The following is a 19,986-nucleotide window of genomic DNA, read 5'->3' as shown; positions in this document are numbered from 1 at the left end:
TCAATTTCTTAAGCAAATAATCTATTGCCAAGAGTTTCAATTCTAGTCATCAACTTGCATAATAATACTTGTATATGCTCTATGCATTTTGAATCTATTTAATCCTTATGAGGATGATAAACAAGTTTTCCAAAAACTTGTATATGCTTTAGATTTCAAACACATTGGATATTTTCATATCAATTTTGTCAAGTAACAACATTTAATATTAGATGTATGACATCTTCTAGTGCCTAGATTGTAAGTCAAATAAGCTTTACGCTTACCAAAATGCATCATTCCACTTTTCACTTGATAATTATTTCTACACAAGCATGCTTTAATAGATGTAGAATTCATATCCTCATAATCTTTTACAATATTGCGCGCTATTGTATCAAAGATATCGTCAACGATATACCATTTTTGTATCGATTCACAATACGACAAAACTTATTGAAATCTCATCACTTCATTATTTTTAGGTAGCTACTCCTCTCATGAGGTTTCATAAAGTATTATGTCGTAGGCTCTCCAAGAGCACATTATCTCCTTATTATGATCATTTTGATTCTTTGATCCTCCCCCTTTTTCAAGGATTATTTTATTTAGAATTGATTAGTCTATCATAGACTTTATCCTAAAGGGACATTCATAGGAGTATACAACTTTTGTGTTGCTTCTAATCTCCCCCTTATGTTAGACTAACTAACATATATCTCAATCTTTTGGAGAATCTATCTTTGTGCATCATAGTATATTCATTGATCATATATTGCACATCAAAATTATCAGATGAAAACTATTTGGTCCCTGACCATAAATCAATTAACAGAAAAATTGATCATAACTTATTGGTTTGATTCATACAATTATGTTTGTATGTAATATCGTATTTCATATCAACACATTAAACTTTATTTTCATAAGCAATGATTCACTATGTGAGACATTTAATGTCACATCGTCTTATATATTTATCAATATTATCAAGATGAATTGTCTTGATTTCATATTCTGAAAGTTGTGCTTTTAGCTCAATTATCTTGGACAAACAATTTTGTGAATGTCAAACTGCAAGTTCACAACAAACGCACATGTGATTATTTTATTGATGCATTTTTTTATCATATCACATGATAGGTGAACGGGCCCATATTCACCTTTTATACTTTTCAGAATTTAGGGATTTAGTCTCAACTTTAGTTGATCCAATCAACTTTATCACGAGAACAAGCAGCGGAAAGAATTCTGAAAGAATCTTCTAGTTTTTCAATGTATGTCCAGTACTCAGTATGCACAATCTTTGGGATGACCAAATTATTCATGTCAACTAATAAAATTATTAGTACTCGTAAACTCCAAGTTTACTACGTCATGTGCCTTGAGCTTTAGTAAATTTCTGATTTACTATTATATGAGTGAATTTCAATTTTATTAATCCAAGAGTAATTTTCATATTTATTTCTTCTCAATTACTTCACCCTTTAGGTGAGTCATGATCCCATCATTGAATGAACTAATCTGAAGAAAATTGTGCATGTAACATATTATTTGTGCCAACATTTTTGCGATCTTTCTCATGCCTAGCATGATGGCTTACACCCCATTCCCTTTAAAGAATGAATTTATATTTTTACCATTTATCAAAATTTCTCATTCTTCATGAATGAAACACAAATATGTGAGCATATCAAACAATGATATCTTTAGTACCTCATTCAATATCTATGTGCATTATTCAATCACTTGTCTTCTTTCAGACATATTATGCACTACAACCATATTGACTTTACGTAATGAAGCAAATTCAGTAAATTTCATGACTTCTCATCAAAAACACATTAGTTTTTCTTTAATCATTATTATATCATCAATATGGTGCATTGAGACTGACATTCATTGACTTATCCATATAAAAGTGTTTTAGGTCATAAATTGATGGATCTTGAACCCAATATCGTATCATCATGGTGCATCAGGACTTTAACCCAATGTCTTACCCTCTTTTTGCGATTGGACATAAATCCATCGTCTTATTCTTTTGGTGCGATAAATCTATCGTCTTACCCATAATGAGGCTCAACCTCAAACCTTCAAAATAATTATAATTTTATCACTTTTGATGATCATCAATATGATTGTACATTATAATTACACACAAAATTGAGATTATTGATTTATTATAATCAACATTAGTAGTTAATAAATATAGCTTAATAGATTACATACCTCATATAAAGGTTGAAAACATACCTTTCACTTAATTGTGCTTATTCAATTATTAAAATAAATTAAGGAATTCTCTTTCCAATCGATTAAAATTAAACGTATAAAAAGTCAACAAATCTCTTTAAATACTTACTTTAGATGGTACCTCCAAATCTGTCACACAAATAATTATAACATAAAGATAAATCATACCTCGAAGATATAAGAATCTTATTGCATAACTTATGCACTTTTTCCGTCTTCTTCATAATTCTTTAAGAATAGAACAATCGTGCTGATAACGTGTTATGAAACTACATAAATTTAGAAGAAGAAGAAAGTAGGGAGAAGAGAAAAGACTTCTATTTCACTTGAAATATATTCAGGATTCGTAGATCTTTTATCAATCTTATTTACAGTGAAGGAAAACCCTTTATTTATAGGGAAAACCTTACTTGGTCCCCAAGTAGGATTCTTAACCATATCCTACAATGACTCCACATAATTAGACATTCACTGTAACACAAATATGTTTATAACATATTTGTATTTATTATATGTTATAGTTATAATTTATACAATTGTGTTTTTTAATAAATTTTATATTTTTTATAAAGTTGTTGATTCGTATTATTTTGAGCTCATTCCCTTTTATATATAATTTGATTTTTTTTAAATATAAATAAAAAGATGATAATTTCTACTACAAACAAAAAAGAAGAAAAACATTGTTGTAATAGGATTTCTTTCCTTCTACGTCTTCTTCATCATTAGTATATAAAAGCTTTTTTTATATAACAAAAAAGAAATGTATACATATACAAATTACAACTATATACTTTTTTTATTTGGGGGAGAGATTTTAGAAGAAACTAAAAAAATGGGAGACAAAATATAGCAAGGAATTTGTATAAAAATAATTTTTTTGTTTTTTGAAATGCGTGAATCCAATCGAATGATAAAAATCGTGTAACATTTGCTACGAAATACAAATAAATGAAACAATAGTTATAAAATCTATTTAATTTAATATTTGCTATTATATATAATTTTCTTGAAATTCTATTGAAATGAATATTTGATAGGTCCATTCTAAATATACCCAGTATATTTATTTATACATAAGTGGGAAGTATGTTGTTAACTTTTTTTCTATTGTTTTTAGAACAATCAGTTTGGGTGTAACTAGATTGTTGTTTTATACTAATATTTTACACTTGATGATTAATAAAATTGTTAGTTATAAAAAAAAAAGATTGATTTAAGATGGAAAAAATCACAAGTATCCTCCCTAGACTATGATCAAAATCTCAGAAACACACCGTAATCAAATTAAGGTCTTATTACCTTCCAAATTTATTTATTTTTAGTATTTTTATACACCTTTTGTCTTATGTGGTACATTCCGTGACTCCACACAATTGAGACGCGTGAAAGATATTTGAATGTCACGTAAATCAAAAATTTCACATCTCGAAACCACACCCTAGAAGATATGGGCAATCTCGGATTGCAACCGGCGTACTTGACCTCTCGAAGGTCTTGTACAAGCCCTTACATATCATTCGTCGCATATGCATAATGAAAAGTAGTGCGAAATTAAAAATTTTCACAAAACATATCATAGTCTTTAAAAATCTCTTTTATATAAAGTCATAGGAAATACTAAGTCTCAATCTCATCAAACTCATCACACGAGGATACTTGGGACACGACCCATATACAATACTAATATAGAAATACTTAGTCAATTACAATACTTCTAATAAAAAACATAAAAGACATATATGCCCTCGAGTCAAATGATGACATACTTCAACTTCTCTTGAACGATGCTACGGTCCAAGTCTTCCTTCCCAAATACTCCTCACCTACCAACAACTATAGAAATAGATAAAAGCATGAAGTTAGTACAACCACATGTACTAAGTATGGCGTAATGCATGAAAATTGTGAAAATGGACATTTATTCGAAATATGCATCTTTTCATTTAAATATCATATTATAATCATAAGAACAACATTTAACAACTTAGAAACACATAAGATAACATTTAAACAAAATACGATAATTTTAAGATCACTTTACAGTGAACCCATTTCACTGTTACAGTGAAGTCACTTCACGGTACAGTGAAGTTACTTATCTTCACCTTAGACATCTTCTAGTATGTAATCATCCCACTTAAAGTTATCCCAAGACTCACTTAAGCAACACAAAAAGAGACCGCCCATACAATCTCCCTAAGCATGCCTAAATGATACTCAAGGCTACTTATAATGAGTCACATACACACTTCAAGACATCAAACACATCAACCACATAGATAATATGGCATTTCCTTATCAAAGGCTATCAAAAGAATTACTTAAGTAGATCAAGAAGATAATGTTCATGATTGACCTCTTCAAGACTACCTAAATAATCCTTAAGACTTCTTAAGTTTGGATCATGTCCACATAATCAACATCTTTCCTGACTAGAGTCATTCTTAAAACTCATCTAGGTAAGATACGAAGTGATAATCCCTATGCCCCTTTTACACCTTAACTAGACAACCCTTAACTACTCTAGATAAGTACTTATTTCATTTACATACTTCATAACATAAGCCATTAGTTCATTGAGACTCATACATCATATAAGGGACATTCAAGTAGTGGTCTTGGACAAGGCCTAGGAACTCACAATAACACCTTCAAAGCCTATTGTGCAATGTCTAGATAGCATCTCATACCACCACCTAAACTTCATAGAACTTCTTAAATGCTAATAGGTATTCCATATGATGAGAATAGGCAATAACCGACATAGACCATGATAGCTAGACATGAAATCCGGAGCTCTAACCTACTCCGATGAGGGTATTCTACTTGCCAAGGGTAGAACTAGGACACATCCCATGTAGGCACATGGTTAAGGAATATGAAGGGCTTTTATGCACTCTAATCTCATTCTCAAGTAAAGGTACATTGTACTCTAGTCTCATTCTCAAGTAGAGTCACTTCCCTTAACATAATCACTCGGTGCTAGCCTTGGTTCTCATAGAGTAATTGACATTAAAGGATCACATGAAGAGGTTCCTTATCTAGTTCATAACCCAATCATATTCGCCCTACCAAAGAGGTCCACTAGGGCTACATTTCAATGGCAACTAAGATAGCTCACAAAGACTTTCCTAAGGATTAATATGATACCATCCTAACCAATTAACCTTAAGTCCATCATTCCTTTACATGAAGGATACCATTACGACTCTTGACTTCAACATTCATAACCTTACCGCTAGGTTTAAGGTTCCACATACATACCTTTTTAACATCCTCTATGGTCTCACATATCTTTCAATACATGACAAGAGTGCACTAAGCCTGCCTAGTCAAGACATATCATAATCTCATAACATCCATACATACATCAAGTAAGGGATACAAGTCTACCAAACAAGAAACAACATTCTTTACCTTATCACATATAACATATCATTCTTCAAAGTACTCAGGATAACCATTATCATCTTTATGTCACCCTATACATTACTATAACATCATCAATATAACCATTATAAACTCATATAGTCAAGTAGGAACAATCAAGCATCAACTCTAAGACTACACATATAAGCACATAGTCATAGTCTAACATGATTTCCTAAATATACATCAAACATTCACATTACTAGCATGTAGATAGATATGATCATACATCACATAATCAACTACACAATTCATCACAATACTTAAAATAGTTTGTCACAAGGCCATGATCATCATAATGCATAAAGTAACGCCGACAAAGCCACATCAATTGCAAGTAAATCACATAAAATCGCCACCATAAGTGGACCATACCAATCACAATATAATTGAAGTCTAATTAACATCAAAATAAAGGAAATGGGGAAGCTTAGCACCACAACATCCTCAACATCTCATTTCGATGTTAAATCATCCAATTCAATACCATAAGGCCCTTACCAATGACCATGAACAATAATTAATATATATACTATGATATTCAATGAAACTAGGTCAATTCAATAAAGATTCATCAATATAATACAATCTAGATATCAATTTAACACAATTTTTACATCATTAGATAACCCATAGAAATCTACACTAGAATTCATAATGATTAAGTCAATATCAAGTAACCCATAACATAGTCAAAATCTAGGGTTCATAGGTAATTTAGGTTAAAATCATTAATACAACATCAATTAAATCATTATTCAATGTTTATAAATCATTAATGCAAGAACCCATGGAAGAATCATGAAATTGGACAATTCAACTTGAAAACATTAGAAAACTTCTTGAAAGTTGGACTTCAATGGAGTCTTAAGGAATTTCTAAGGGATTTTGGGGTTTTGATTTGGAAGCATGAAATATTCTAAGTGTTAAAGACTTTTATACACACTTAAAATATCCAAAAGATCCTTAAGGAACCGCCAATACTCTTATTTGGAAGTGTGGTGAAATTACAAGTTCACCCTTCAACTTATAGTGAACTGCACACTGAGACGCAGTCCACCAACGGTTGGCAGTCGACGAACCGTTTGTCCGCAAACAGACCGTCCTTTCATTCCGTCGATTGGTTCAGAGACTCAACATTGGTCTCCTCCCTCCCAAGACTAAGTCCCAATCGAGAGACCCTACCAACGGGGCGTCGATTGACCCATTGGGTGTCGACTGCCTCCGTGGTTTGGGCTGCCTTAGGCAGCCTTTGCACCTAGTTTGGGTCCTTCCTCAAGGACCCTTGGTTGGTCCTTGGGGATGTATTCCCGGACGTTTCCAACCCAAACATGATCGTATACGAGTTTAGCACCTTTCACATGAATTTCATCCAACACGAACACGTAAAACTCAACAAAACATGCTTAGACACGCAAGGTCATTTCAAGGCATATCTTTTGAACATCATGGACGTTCTTGGACGTTTGACCTCCAATGCACCTAAACTCTTAGACACTGCCTCAATAACACATAGTAGACCTATTTAGAACCTTAAACCACCAAGACCAACATGTTAGGCTCTAGTTCACATAAGTCATTTTCGGGGTCTTACAAAAAAGTGCACTAAATTACAAAATAAATAAGTTCAGGAGGGAAATAGGACTTCAGAATAATTAAGTAGTGCCTCTGAGATTTCGATCATACTCTAAGAGGTACTTGTGCATTTTCCCTTTTAAGATAAAAAATAACTATGACAAATTGACAATGGTGTATAATCTTGACCCACAATTCTTCATAGATTTATTACTTTTAGTATATTCTTGAGAATTACTTCTAAAATTTATAACAAAAAGTTTACCTCAACAATAGTTATACTTCATATATATTGTTGAAACTCAAATTGTGTATATAATAATAAAGTGATACTTTTTAAAAGTCAGAGTGAGTTATTTTGCACTTTAGCCTATTAATTTATTAGTGTCAAATACCATAACTTGGTGTGATTAAGACATTAAGGGGCCGTTTGGTTACGATATGACTTACCTTTTATTTATGTATAAAATAATGTATTAAGTTATACTTTGTTTGGTAGAAATTTTTGTTTAGATAGAAAAGTCAATATAATTCATACTATGTTTGGTTGCATGTTATATATAATTAATACCAACATAACTTATGAGGGAATCTATATATAAAGTTATGCAGGGTAGTTTATGGAATAAGTTATGTGAATATTAATTATATACATGTATTAAATTAATCCTGCATAACTAATATTGCATAACTAAATCCTGCATATTTAAATTCTACGTAATTAATACATGCATAACTTTAACGAGCAACCAAACATTTCACGATGTGTATAATATCCTTGTAAAAATGGATTAGCAAAAAGAAAGGAAAAAACCAAAATAAAATAGCCCGTGGGCCGGCCTTAGTTCAGTCGCCGTTCCCCGCTGTTCATATTAGCTTCCGTTAAGCGGCAAAAAAAATAGGCGTTTTTCAGAAACAAACCGATGATAAGCAAGGTGGTTTAGATTTTAGAATTTGGATAGCTCTCTTTTCTCTGGCCGGAATTTGTTAGATAATACCATATCTGTATATTCAGTTTTTTTTTAGGGTTCAGTAAACTAGGGTTTGAACTTTTGAATCAAACGGATATGTCGAAGAGAAAATTTGGATTCGAAGGATTTGGCATTAATCGGCAAACAACGTACAACTTCGAGCGAAATCAAGCTCCTCAGCGACTGTATGTTCCGCCATCCTCACGTTCTGGAGGTAGCCATGACAATTACGAAGATACCGACTTAGATAACATTGAGTACGATGAACACGACGCTGTCGGAGGGAACAACAATGATGGAGGCGGAGGAGGTGGTGAAGATGATGAAATTGATCCACTTGATGCGTTTATGGAAGGGATTCATCAAGAAATGAAGGCTGCACCGCCTCCTAAGCCAAAAGAGAAGTTGGATAAGTATAAAGATGATGTAGATGATGATCCGATGGAGAGTTTTCTGAGAGCGAAGAAGGATGTAGGTTTACAATTGGCGGCTGATGCTCTTCACGCTGGTTATAATTCCGACGAGGAGGTGTATGCAGCAGCAAAGGCTGTTGATGCAGGATTAGTTGAGTATGACTCCGACGATAATCCTATTGTTGTTGATAAAAAGAAGATTGAGCCGATTACTGCTCTGGATCATAGTGAGATTGACTATGAGCCTTTCAACAAGGATTTTTACGAGGAAAAGCCTTCTATTTCAGGTACATTGTGTTCTGCTCGATGATTTCTCCTCTTGATCTAGTTTACTCCTGGTCTGCAGTTTAACTTCGTTCTTTGTTGATTAGAATGACATAATGCGCACTGAAAAAAACAAATTTCAGATAAGAACAAGAGTTGAAAAACTAGAGACCTATTCATGATTCTAAGTTAGTGGGTGCAGGGCATTGGCAGGTTCATGATTTCCAGTATAAACGTGTGAATAAGCTAGCAAAACACAATTCCATGGGAGGCAGTAGTATATAGTTTATAGGTGGATAAAGTTTGATTAGTGGAATTAGAAGTCCCTAATTCCACTGTTCTTTTTTTTTTTTTTTTGAGAAAAGCTATTCCACTATTCCAGTACTTCCTTTTTTAGAAAATAATTATAGTGAAACGACGATGTTTTGGGCAATGGGCTCATGACTGTTTTGGTATTAAATGGGAACAAATAACATAAGCTAAATGTAAAATAAATAACTTAGTTGGTCAGATTCGAACCCACACAAGGGTACATTTGGAACGCCCTTACCTATGTTCTACGTTTTGTTTCTTGTTCAGGGTGTTCAAAATTAATATATGTACGTAAATGCAGTATATCTACCCTAAATACTGTGTAAGTTTTTGTTATGAACCCTCTCCCGCCTCCTAGATCCGTCCATGGGGCAGAGCACTGTCCACCTCCTGCTACTTTTAGCAGCACTGGCTAACTCAGGATAAATTCAAATTTTCTGGCTTAATTATATGTGTAGTTCAAGCAGAGGACAATGTGCGGCTGCACCAGTACCTGCATATTGCATCCGCTTATGGGAAGAGTAGAGCCTGCCTCATGATCTGTCAGTCCTGGTGGTTTTTAGAGCTTGTTATAAATAATGGCTTCTAATACATCATGTGAAGATTAATTGTTATAAAAACCGGGAAAGGGTTAATATCAAAAATAGTTTAAATCTACTATTCATTATACTTTTGGCGAAATATATATATATATATATTTTTTTAAAATTGTCTATATATATCCTTTATGTTATACTTTTGGTCTTAATTTACCCCTCTTATTATTCTGTCACTAATTTGCCTTTAATTTTGACGGAGCGACACGTGACAAGCTCATAATCAAATGACCAATGTAATCTCCAATTTAAAATACCCGATTTCTTTAGAAACTCACATGTTTAACCCATTCCTGACCCATGAAATTTCGGAAAGTGTGGTTACTCTCATATTTGATTTCACGTCTCTTGTGTCTCAACTCATCGCTGCCTCAGAAGCTGTGCATATAATTGAAATTTACCAATTCGTATTCATAATGAGATCTGTATTCAGATATGAACTCTTTCAATTTTGGAAAAGATAATGCTTATATATGTTTAGAAATCCATAGGAATCACGTATTAATTTGCTCGGTATGTGGACATGATTGTTTTTAGTAATAAAATAAGCTTACATTGAGAAGGCTTTTATAGTTATTAGAAAATAATTGAGAATTGATTATTGTAGTCAGGGAAAATATAGTCGAACTAAAGAAGTAAATTACTCCCTCTGGTCCATGTACATGTCGTCCCTACTAAAAATAGATGTTCATTGATATTTGTCATTTCACAAAACCAATGCATAAATGACATTGTTCTTCCTATTTTACCCTCAAGAGTTATTAGCCTCAAAAGTATGCATTTGACCAATATAGGCAAACTAAGTAACTAATTCATGTTCATTGGTAATTAATTGAAATTAATTGAAATAAATTAATTCATATTGATTCATTGAGAACTCGACTTCAAGAGAACACTCAATAAGGGTACAATTTACCTAGTTTGTTAAGGGGCGTGAAACCTAAAATGCTGACAACCAAATAAGAAAGGAGGGAGTATAACAATAGGTTGCTCATGAGCACTGAAATTGTAATTAAATGGTATTACTTTTATCATTTATTGATTTTCGTGATCAAAAGTACGATAGGCTTATGTAATTAATTGAAATAAATTAATTCGTGTTGATTCATTGGAAACTTGACTTCAAGAGAGCACTCAATAATTGTACAATTTACCTAGTTTGTTAAGGGGCGTGAAACCTAAAATTCTGACAACCAAATAAGAAAGGAGGGAGTATAACAATAGGTTGCTCATGAGCACTGAAATTGTAATTTAATGGTATTACTTTTATTGTTTACTGATTTTCGTGATCAAAAATACCATAGGCTTATGCTTGCTTGTAGTCGAAGTTTCTAGAGAACGCAATGCTAATTCAAAATATTCACGGTGATTGAGAAGAGAGAATCAGAAGAAGATGAAAAGAAACATCTCAAAAGGGAGGGAATGGGTTAAACAGATGTGTTTTGAATGTAATCAAATGTTTAAAATTGGGAATTACATCGGCCATTTATTTTTGAGCTTGCCACCTGTCCTTTTGTAAAAATAAGGGCAAATTTGTGCGAAAGTATAACGGGAGGGGTATATTTAGGCCAAAAGTATAACACGAGGTATATTTTTAGGCCTAAAGTATAACGAAGGGTATATTTAACCCTTTTCTGTTATAAAAATTGTATTGTGGGTGGGTTTTAGTTTTTTGGTAGTAAATGTTGACACTTCACGAATATATGCTGTTTTTTGTTTCTTTTGGATTGAGATACAATTTTTGGTTCTTATGGGGTATGCGGTTGTACTTATCCCTAACGTTTCCCTGGTGCTTTGGTCCTTGGTTTGAACTTAAAAATGATGAATCCATTTTAGAAATGTTGGGTTGGGGACTGTTGTAAATTTTATTTAAACATTGTTTCTATTGATCATTGATGTGCAAAAAGTTACAATTTCAGTTTATTCTAATTTATGACTTTTGGCTTATTTTTAGCATTTAGCTTAAAGCTAAGTGCTTATAAGCACTTATTTAACTTACCCAAACACTCCAAAAGTGCTTACAAGAAATTTCAGCTGAAAAGCACTTGAAATAGGCCAATCCAAACGTGCTCTTAGTTTTTTTATTCCTAAAAGATGGATAATTCCATGAGACCCTTCACTTGTGGATGCAGATTAGAGAGGGAGTTGAACACCTGGCTTTCATTATGACCATGGCTCAGGGATGCCAGCTTACCAGTAGGTTTATTAGCTTCTCTAAAGCAGTGGTTGATATTGAAACCACAAGCTTCAACTAAATTCTGAATCTATTTGATGTAGCTGTCAGTATAACTACACTTTGAGTTGCTTTGATGTAGCTATCAATGTTCCAAGGAGATTTCCATTCGCCTTTTGCACATTTTGTGAGCAAAAGAGAGTCTGTTTCTATAATAGTCAACACTAGGTTCCTACAGTCGCACCAGTTCAAGCCATAGAGCGTAGCTGCTGCAATGGCAATATTGCTGAGACCAGGGCCTAGGGTTAATAGAGTATGCTCATAGAGTGATCCCCTGGCTATTTCTGATGAATCCACCACTTCCACATATTCCTTGGATGCAACTTCCATCACTATTGAGTTTCAATAGCTGAGGCGGTGGTCTTATCCATTTGACAATGGTGACAGTTCTTTGTTGAAGTGTGGCATCACAGACTTGACAAATACTTCTTCAGTTCTGTCCCAGATTTGCTTTTCCAAATCTTCTCATTGTTACCTGCAAAATAGTGTACACAATATTAATGATTGTTCTTATATGGAAGGTTTCATGGCCTCAAATTTATTACTGCATCTGGTCCTCCATAGTTCCCAACATTTGTATGGAGTCTGTTGTTATTTGGTTCTACTTGTATGGAGTTGGAGCTGAGCCCCAGTTCAGTGTTATTTTATTGGTTCTCCTTGTATTCATGTGTATTTTGAATGTAGGGTTGTTTAGTGCAGTCAATAAGGAGTCCAGCTCTTCATGGTGATTGCAGTGCTACATTATCGTTTTGCTAGTTGCTTCTTTGGATTGCGCATTATCTGTAATCAGTATCTTCCTTCATCCAGGTTAATGCTTTTGCTTTATGCAGGTATGAGCGATCAGGAAGTTAATGAATATAGGACAGGCTTGGCCATTCGTGTATCAGGCTTTGATGTACCAAGGCCAATTAAGACATTTGAAGACACTGGTTTTTCTGCTGAGTTGATGAAAGCTATCAGTAAACAGGGATATGAAAGGCCTACGCCAATACAGTGTCAAGCATTACCAATTGTGCTCTCTGGGAGAGATATTATTGGTATTGCTAAAACTGGGTCCGGTAAGACTGCTGCCTTTGTGCTTCCTATGATTGTCCACATCATGGATCAGCCTGAACTTCAGAAAGAAGAAGGCCCCATTGGAGTTATTTGTGCACCCACTAGGGAATTAGCACATCAAATATTTGTGGAGGCAAAGAAATTCTCGAAATCGCATGGTATCCGTGTGTCTGCAGTTTATGGAGGAATGTCTAAATTGGATCAATACAAAGAACTAAAGGCTGGGTGTGAGATTGTTGTTGCTACTCCAGGGAGGTTGATAGATATGATCAGAAAGAAGGCATTTACAATGTTGAGAGCAACTTATCTAGTGCTTGATGAGGCAGATCGGATGTTTGACCTTGGTTTTGAGCCTCAAATAAGGTCCATTGTTGGTCAAATTAGACCTGATCGCCAAACATTGCTCTTTTCAGCAACTATGCCCCGCAAAGTTGAGAAGCTTGCCAGAGAAATATTGACGGATCCTGTAAGGGTTACTGTGGGTGAGATTGGCACGGCTAATGAGGATATTACACAAATAGTTGAAGTGATTCCTTCGGATGCTGAAAAATTGCCTTGGCTTCTGGAGAAGCTCCCTGGACTGATTGACAATGGTGATGTTCTTGTCTTTGCTTCGAAAAAGGCAACAGTGGATGAGATTGAATCTCAATTGGCTCAGAAGGGATTTAGAGTTGCAGCTCTCCATGGTGACAAGGATCAAGTTTCTCGTACGGAGACGCTGCAAAAATTTAAATCTGGCATATATCATGTTCTCATTGCAACTGATGTTGCTGCTCGTGGTCTTGACATCAAATCACTTAAGTCAGTGGTGAACTATGATATAGCTAAAGATATGGACATGCATGTTCACAGAATTGGTAGAACAGGTCGTGCTGGTGACAAGGATGGAACGGCCTTCACTCTTATTACTCATAAGGAAGCACGTTTTGCTGGTGAACTGGCGAACAGTTTGGTTGCTGCTGGTCAAACTGTGTCTGTGGAACTAATGGACCTTGCTATGAAGGTACTTCTATATTTTTTATTTCAAATGCTTGAAGCTTAGGATTAAGGATTCTATTTTCTTGTTTTATCCTCTTAAATTTCACCAAGTGCAAAAAAAGAAAAAAAAGTTCTTCAAGTGCATTACATTTACATGATATTCACCACTTCCATTCATTGCCGCTGCTCAATATTGTGTACCCCCCCACACACACACAAAATTGAAGTAAAACATGAACCAAGAAAAAAGGGAAACATTTTCCCTTTTGAAGTCAAAATCTATAATGACATACTTTCCGGAGATATTCTTTACTAGAAAGCTACAATGATAGATCAGAGAATGCTTATTTGGTCTTTTGGTTTCTCAAACGATATACGAGTCCAAGGATGCAATGTTGTGGGCTGCTAGGATTCAATTATCGCATGATCATGGGTTGCTAGTATTCATGTTGGAGTGTACAATTGAAGGATGGATCAGAGATGCTTTAACATGATTTGCCTTTCTTGTCTAGCAAGCTTTATTGTAGACATCTTAAAAAACCTTGCAGGAGTAGCTTGCGATGCCAAGCTAATATATGAAATATTAACTATTTTATTATGGATGTGAATTGGAAAATAGGAGTATGTAAACCTCGGTAGAAATGTTATTAGACTGTGTAGTATCGCGTAGCACCTGGTAAGGTATGATATATAGATATATTGAGAACTATCTAGATGTGGCCTATTGGTCAATGGAGTAGTTTGGGAACCATGAGGTCTCAAGTTCAAGTCTTAGCAGAGGCAAAGGCGCTACTCCTTCCGTCCCCATTTAAGTGGCACCATTTGACTTGCACAAAGTTAAAGAAAGAAAAAAAGACTTTTGAAATGTTTAGTCTAAAATAAACCTTAGACATTTGCATGGCTATGAATCATTTCATTAAGGCTAAAAGGAAAATTTTAAAGTTGATTCTTTCTAATTATAGATATGTGACATTCTATTTCGGACGGATTAAAAAGGATACTCTGTCACATAAATTGGGCAGTGGGAGTATTTTATTTTCCACTATTGCCGCATAGATTCTAATAGATCATAGGTCTCTGAGATAAATTTTCATGTGATATTAGGTCTGCATCACACTTTTAACTCCTTTACTCAACCTCTTATTTATCCTCTGTGTGTGTTGCACCTTTTGACGAATGTGGCCATTTCTAATTTTATCTAATCATGTATTATATTTGTCTTTTTTAAAATAACATTCTTGCAACATTTATCTTTTGAATTTTAGATATGTAATATTTACTCCCATACAATGGTGCTAGTCTTACAACTGTTGTATGAAACTTCCCTCATTTAGTAGGTATCCTTCCGTCACATAACAGATCGGCAACACTTAACCAATTCAATTATACCTTTTTGATTCTTTGTGAACCCTCATTTATTATACTATTCTCTGGGTTATCAAATCTATCTATCTAAATTAAAAAAAAAGACAAGTTCAATTCTGTCAGAACTTCACTCTCCAACTTCAATGTTCATATGCTAACTAAATTTGCAGTATATTTAGTCTCTTATCCTTACGCTCTTACTATCTGGTGTGCTTCCCCACATTCCAAACCTTTGGTTGACACCCTTGTTAATTTTGTCGATTAGCATAATATCGTCTGTAAATGGCTTACGGAGGTGGACCTCATCCAATACAATGTCAGTTAGCTCGTCCATAACATATTGGGTACATAACTACAGGTTCAATGCCGTTCCCTGGTGTTAGGTGTAAACCATGGTTGTGGAAATATTCTTTGTATTTCCTACTTCTGTTCCCTCTTTGGATGATAAGGTCTTGCAGAAACTGTTGTGGTGTCTTCTTTCTTTTAGATTGTTGCTCCACTTTTGGTCTTCTGGAGATATCTTTTCTGTTTGATGATTGGTGAATTTCCTTTTCTTGATTAAGCACCTTCGGAGCACAGCATTACTTTAGACATTTATTATCATTTTTTGCTCCTTGTTTTGTGCTTTTTATTTGGGTTGTTGCTTAAAATACTCAGATCTTGTTCTGTTGCATGATTAAATTTACTGTGTGTAAACTCTTAGGACGGAAGGTTTCGGTCCAAAAGGGATGCAAGGAAAGGAGGTAATGATTTATTCTTATTGTTGTATCTTATTGAAGATTTTCCCCGAAATAGTACATTGATGGGCACTGATGGTTCCATATAGTAACTCTTGGGGATTTTGTTCTATTGATCCACCCTCCTTTTAATAACTGTAAATCTTGGGGAGAAGGGAAGTGGATTTCTTTAGATTCTTGATTGTCTAACCAAACTATAAATGAGAATTTTATGCCTTTTTTCAGGTGGAAAAAGGGCCAAAGGAAGGGGAGGAGGAAACAACAAAGGTGTACGAGGTGTGGATTTTGGTCTAGGGATTGGATACAATCCTGAATCAAATAACCCTCTCCAGAGCGCTGCTCCAAGCCGTTCTGCAGCTGTTAATTCCCTGAGGACAGGCATGATGTCACAATTTAAAAGTAGCTTTGTTGCTGCATCATCAAATTCTCAAAATCAAGGGATGAATAACACAGCTGGCGCGTTTCCCAACAAGAAAATGGTCTTGCAAGGCTTTGTCTCTGGTGGGACTATAGGTGGAAATAGTAATACTCCCCATATTAGTTCCACATTTACTGCTGCAACACCTGGGGGATATACTTCTAGTCAGCCAGCTAGAGATGGAGCTAACCAGAAAAGTTCAGAGAGGTGACTATATCACCTTATCTACATCTGTTTTCTCAATTAAGTGTAATGTAAAAAGAAGGTACTTGAACATTAAATTAATTAGAGTCATTTTTTCACCCTTGCAGTTCAAAGGAGAGGTCCAGAGAGAGACGGAGGCCTTCTGGTTGGGATCGTTGATTTGTTATTTAGGTATACTGGGATAATCAACTTGTTGGAAAATGTACTTTTCCTTTCAAATTAACCTTGTTCTTTTTTCTTTTCGGTCAATTTTTTTCTTGGTCTTCCATATAGTATCAAGTTATTTCGCTTAGATTTGTTGTTTCTGTCTGGTTGGTTTTGATTTCTCTCCTATGATTTTGGTGATATGCAGTACTGTGGGATATGCATGGTTTACGTGTCACTCCTCATCATGGTCTAAGTTGGTGACTTTTCTTTCAAACTCACCATTTGCATCAAGGAAATGAAAGGAAGATAAATTGTTATATCACATAACAAGTAGCGAGTATGCAGAGTCCAATCAGACTGGTGTCCATTGCAGAGATAGCTTGGGAGGAAGTTATGGTGCTTCTGAAATGGTTCATGTAAAATGATCTTTATTGTCCAAAAGTGTATGTATTTGGTTCTCTTGATACATCAAAATTGTTCCTGCAACTTTAATACGTTTCTGGTCTTGGGAAAATTTTAACATTTTGGCTAATAGGGAAGAGACTCAAGTGTAAATTATTCACTTCGGCTGCTGTTTCAATTGCACTGCTAACTTTTGCTACTTGTGGATTATGATGTAAGGACTTCTAAAGACCGTCAAGTCCTCCCAAAACTCGATTTTTCGAAGATGAGTTACGACATGGGGCCGTGGGTTTCGGAAGAGCCAAGCAACATAGCTTAGGGATGAACTCAATTTTAATCTGGTCCTGAAATTTTCTGCTTCAAAATTATATCTTCTCATTGATACTTATAAGAGGGATATGGTAAAGCCATATGCTATCTCAAGTGTTCTTATGGCTGTCAAACTGTAGGTTATATCATATATGATTGCATCCACAATTTAAGAATGAACCAAGATTTTTGAGATTTATGATTAATCTAAATTATATATATTTTGGTGATTATAAATTATTTTGGTAATTTATATTCGTTCCATTCACTTTTATTTGTCATATTTTAAAAATATTTTATCCTCAAAATCAGTTCATTTAATTATTAGTATTTTGTAAGAGATCTGTAAAATTCAAAGTGAACAAGTTAAAATTGATAAAGTGAGTATTTGTTCTTAATTTTTGGTGTATTTTGAAGTAGCAGCACCAAGTAATAATCATCCAAATCAAATTTAATATGCATTGTAGTTTTCAAAAATTATTCCAAAACAACTATCATTTCAAAATTGACAATATTTTTTTTAATTGTATCCTTCACATCATATAATAAATTACTTTTAGTAATATTCAATTCTCAAAAAATAAAAATTACTTAAAGAAACTATACTTTATATAGTAATATATTTTGAGATAAATATCAAAAACACACTTAAGTTATATCTTTTTTTTTGAGTTTCATATCTAAACTATTGAAAGTTTGAGTTTCATACCTAAATTATTACTTTTTAGTTTAAGAAACACACATCTCTCTCTTTTATACCACTGGTATGTGCAATACACACACACTCTCTCTCTTTTATTTTAAAAATTTTTCACATCACACTCCACATATGACAAAATATTCAACCTTGACAATAAATAAATAAATTATTAGTATTAGTTAAAATTAAAAATTTAAAAACTATTATAAAAATAATGTTTTCTTTACAAAATAAAATATAAAATATTTTTCTTACTCCACACCATTTTTTAAGTTTTTTATTTTATTTAAATTTCTTTTATAAAAGTATTTCATTTTTTACTTCATGTCCTCCCCCTCATCAAATACTAATTTAGATATTATTTTATTTTCTTAAAAATATAATTCTACCCATCCCACTTAACCCTAGGCTTTCAATTTGTTTTCTCAATGTTTGATATACATATGTGATAATGAATAAGTACCCCTCAACCTATGCCCGAAATCTCAGAGACACACTTATACTATACTAAGATCCTATTAGCCCCCTGAACTTATTTTATTAATAACTTTCTATCCCTTTTCGGCTACGTGGCAATATCTTGTGGGTCCAACGCTGGTTGACTTTTTTTTAAAGCTAGTGCCACGTAAGCCGAAAAGGGGTAGAAAATTACTTATAAAATAAGTTCAAGGAAGTAATAGGACCTTAGTATTGTATAAGTGTGTCTCTGGGATTTCAGGCATAGGTTGAGGGGGTACTCGTGCATTTTCCCTATACATATCGAAAATATCTTTTACTTGCCGCCAAAAGATTTTTTATATTTTTTAGTTGTTTATGTTATATTCGGTACACTAGTAGAATTTTTTTTCTAAAATATATGTACGTGTATATCTAACACAAAATAAGAAAAACATAAAAAAAAAAAAATTAGAAGGGAAAAATTAATTAGGATGGGGTAGATTTTTTTAAATAAAATAATATCAATTTCTATCCGGGGGAGGAGGGGGAGGATGGAATATGAAAATTTTAAAAATATTTTATGAATGATATTTTTTTAAAAAAAAATGGATGAGGTTGTCGCGGGGGAGGGAGGCGCGTGGAGGAGGTGGTGGAGTGAGATAAGAAAAATAATTTAATCTTTTATATTGGACAATAATCTTTAATTTTTAATTAATATTAATTTTTTATTATTTAATTTTTATCTAGATAAAATATTTTATCTATGTGGAATGTCATGTATCAAAGTTTTTTTCATATAAAAAAGAGAGTGCACTACACACACCACTGAGGTGAATTTCTCAAACTAAAAAGTGAGTTTGGTTACTGAACTCACACTTTCAATAATTTTGGTATGAAACTAAAAAAAAGTGAATAATTTAGATGTATTTTTGACACTTATCTCATATATTTTTTATATACTTGAAAGTAGACTAAGAGCCTGTTTGGCTCAGCTTAAAAGCTGGTCAAACTGACTTAAAAGCTGGTTTTTGACTTATTTAACTGTTTGGCAATACTCAAAATAGCTTATTTTAAGTTAAAAAAAATTTATTTTAAGCCAAAAGTTAAAAGCTGGGATAGTAATGCTTTTTTGTTTTAGCTTATAAGTTGTTTTAAGTTGACCATATTTTTATGTTTTTTCCCTTAATATTTTTATACAATC

General features: G+C 33.6%; 1 protein-coding gene across 2 annotated transcripts; it reads left to right on the top strand.

The window, feature by feature from the left end:
- Positions 1 to 7,982: 7,982 nt before the first annotated feature.
- LOC101264757 (DEAD-box ATP-dependent RNA helicase 24) lies at positions 7,983 to 17,537 on the top strand. Of its 2 annotated transcripts, none has more exons than XM_004229333.5 (6): positions 7,983 to 8,913; positions 12,862 to 14,090; positions 16,134 to 16,173; positions 16,393 to 16,792; positions 16,897 to 16,960; positions 17,142 to 17,537. In XM_004229333.5, exons 1-5 carry the CDS (start codon positions 8,310 to 8,312, stop codon positions 16,946 to 16,948), a joined length of 2,325 nt encoding a protein of 774 aa, XP_004229381.1. In that variant the 5' UTR covers positions 7,983 to 8,309; the 3' UTR covers positions 16,949 to 16,960; positions 17,142 to 17,537. The 2 variants fall into 2 exon arrangements, with proteins under 2 accessions (XP_004229381.1, XP_010322339.1); XM_010324037.4 differs by having other exon boundaries at positions 8,042 to 8,913; positions 16,897 to 16,991.
- Positions 17,538 to 19,986: the final 2,449 nt, after the last annotated feature.

Source organism: Solanum lycopersicum, chromosome 1 (genome assembly GCF_036512215.1).
Source record: "Solanum lycopersicum chromosome 1, SLM_r2.1".
Lineage (NCBI taxonomy): Eukaryota > Viridiplantae > Streptophyta > Magnoliopsida > Solanales > Solanaceae > Solanum > Solanum lycopersicum.
The sequence above is the reverse complement of the archived record's forward strand: the minus strand, read 5'-3'. Positions and strand labels throughout refer to the sequence as shown.

Coding starts and splice junctions, on each gene's coding strand:
- LOC101264757 (XM_004229333.5), top strand. CDS start 8,310: ATGTCGAAGAGAAAATTTGGATTCGAAGGATTTGGCATTAATCGGCAA. Junction 8,914..12,861: donor GGAAAAGCCTTCTATTTCAG/GTACATTGTGTT, acceptor TGCTTTATGCAG/GTATGAGCGATCAGGAAGTT. Junction 16,174..16,392: donor AAGGGATGCAAGGAAAGGAG/GTAATGATTTAT, acceptor GCCTTTTTTCAG/GTGGAAAAAGGGCCAAAGGA.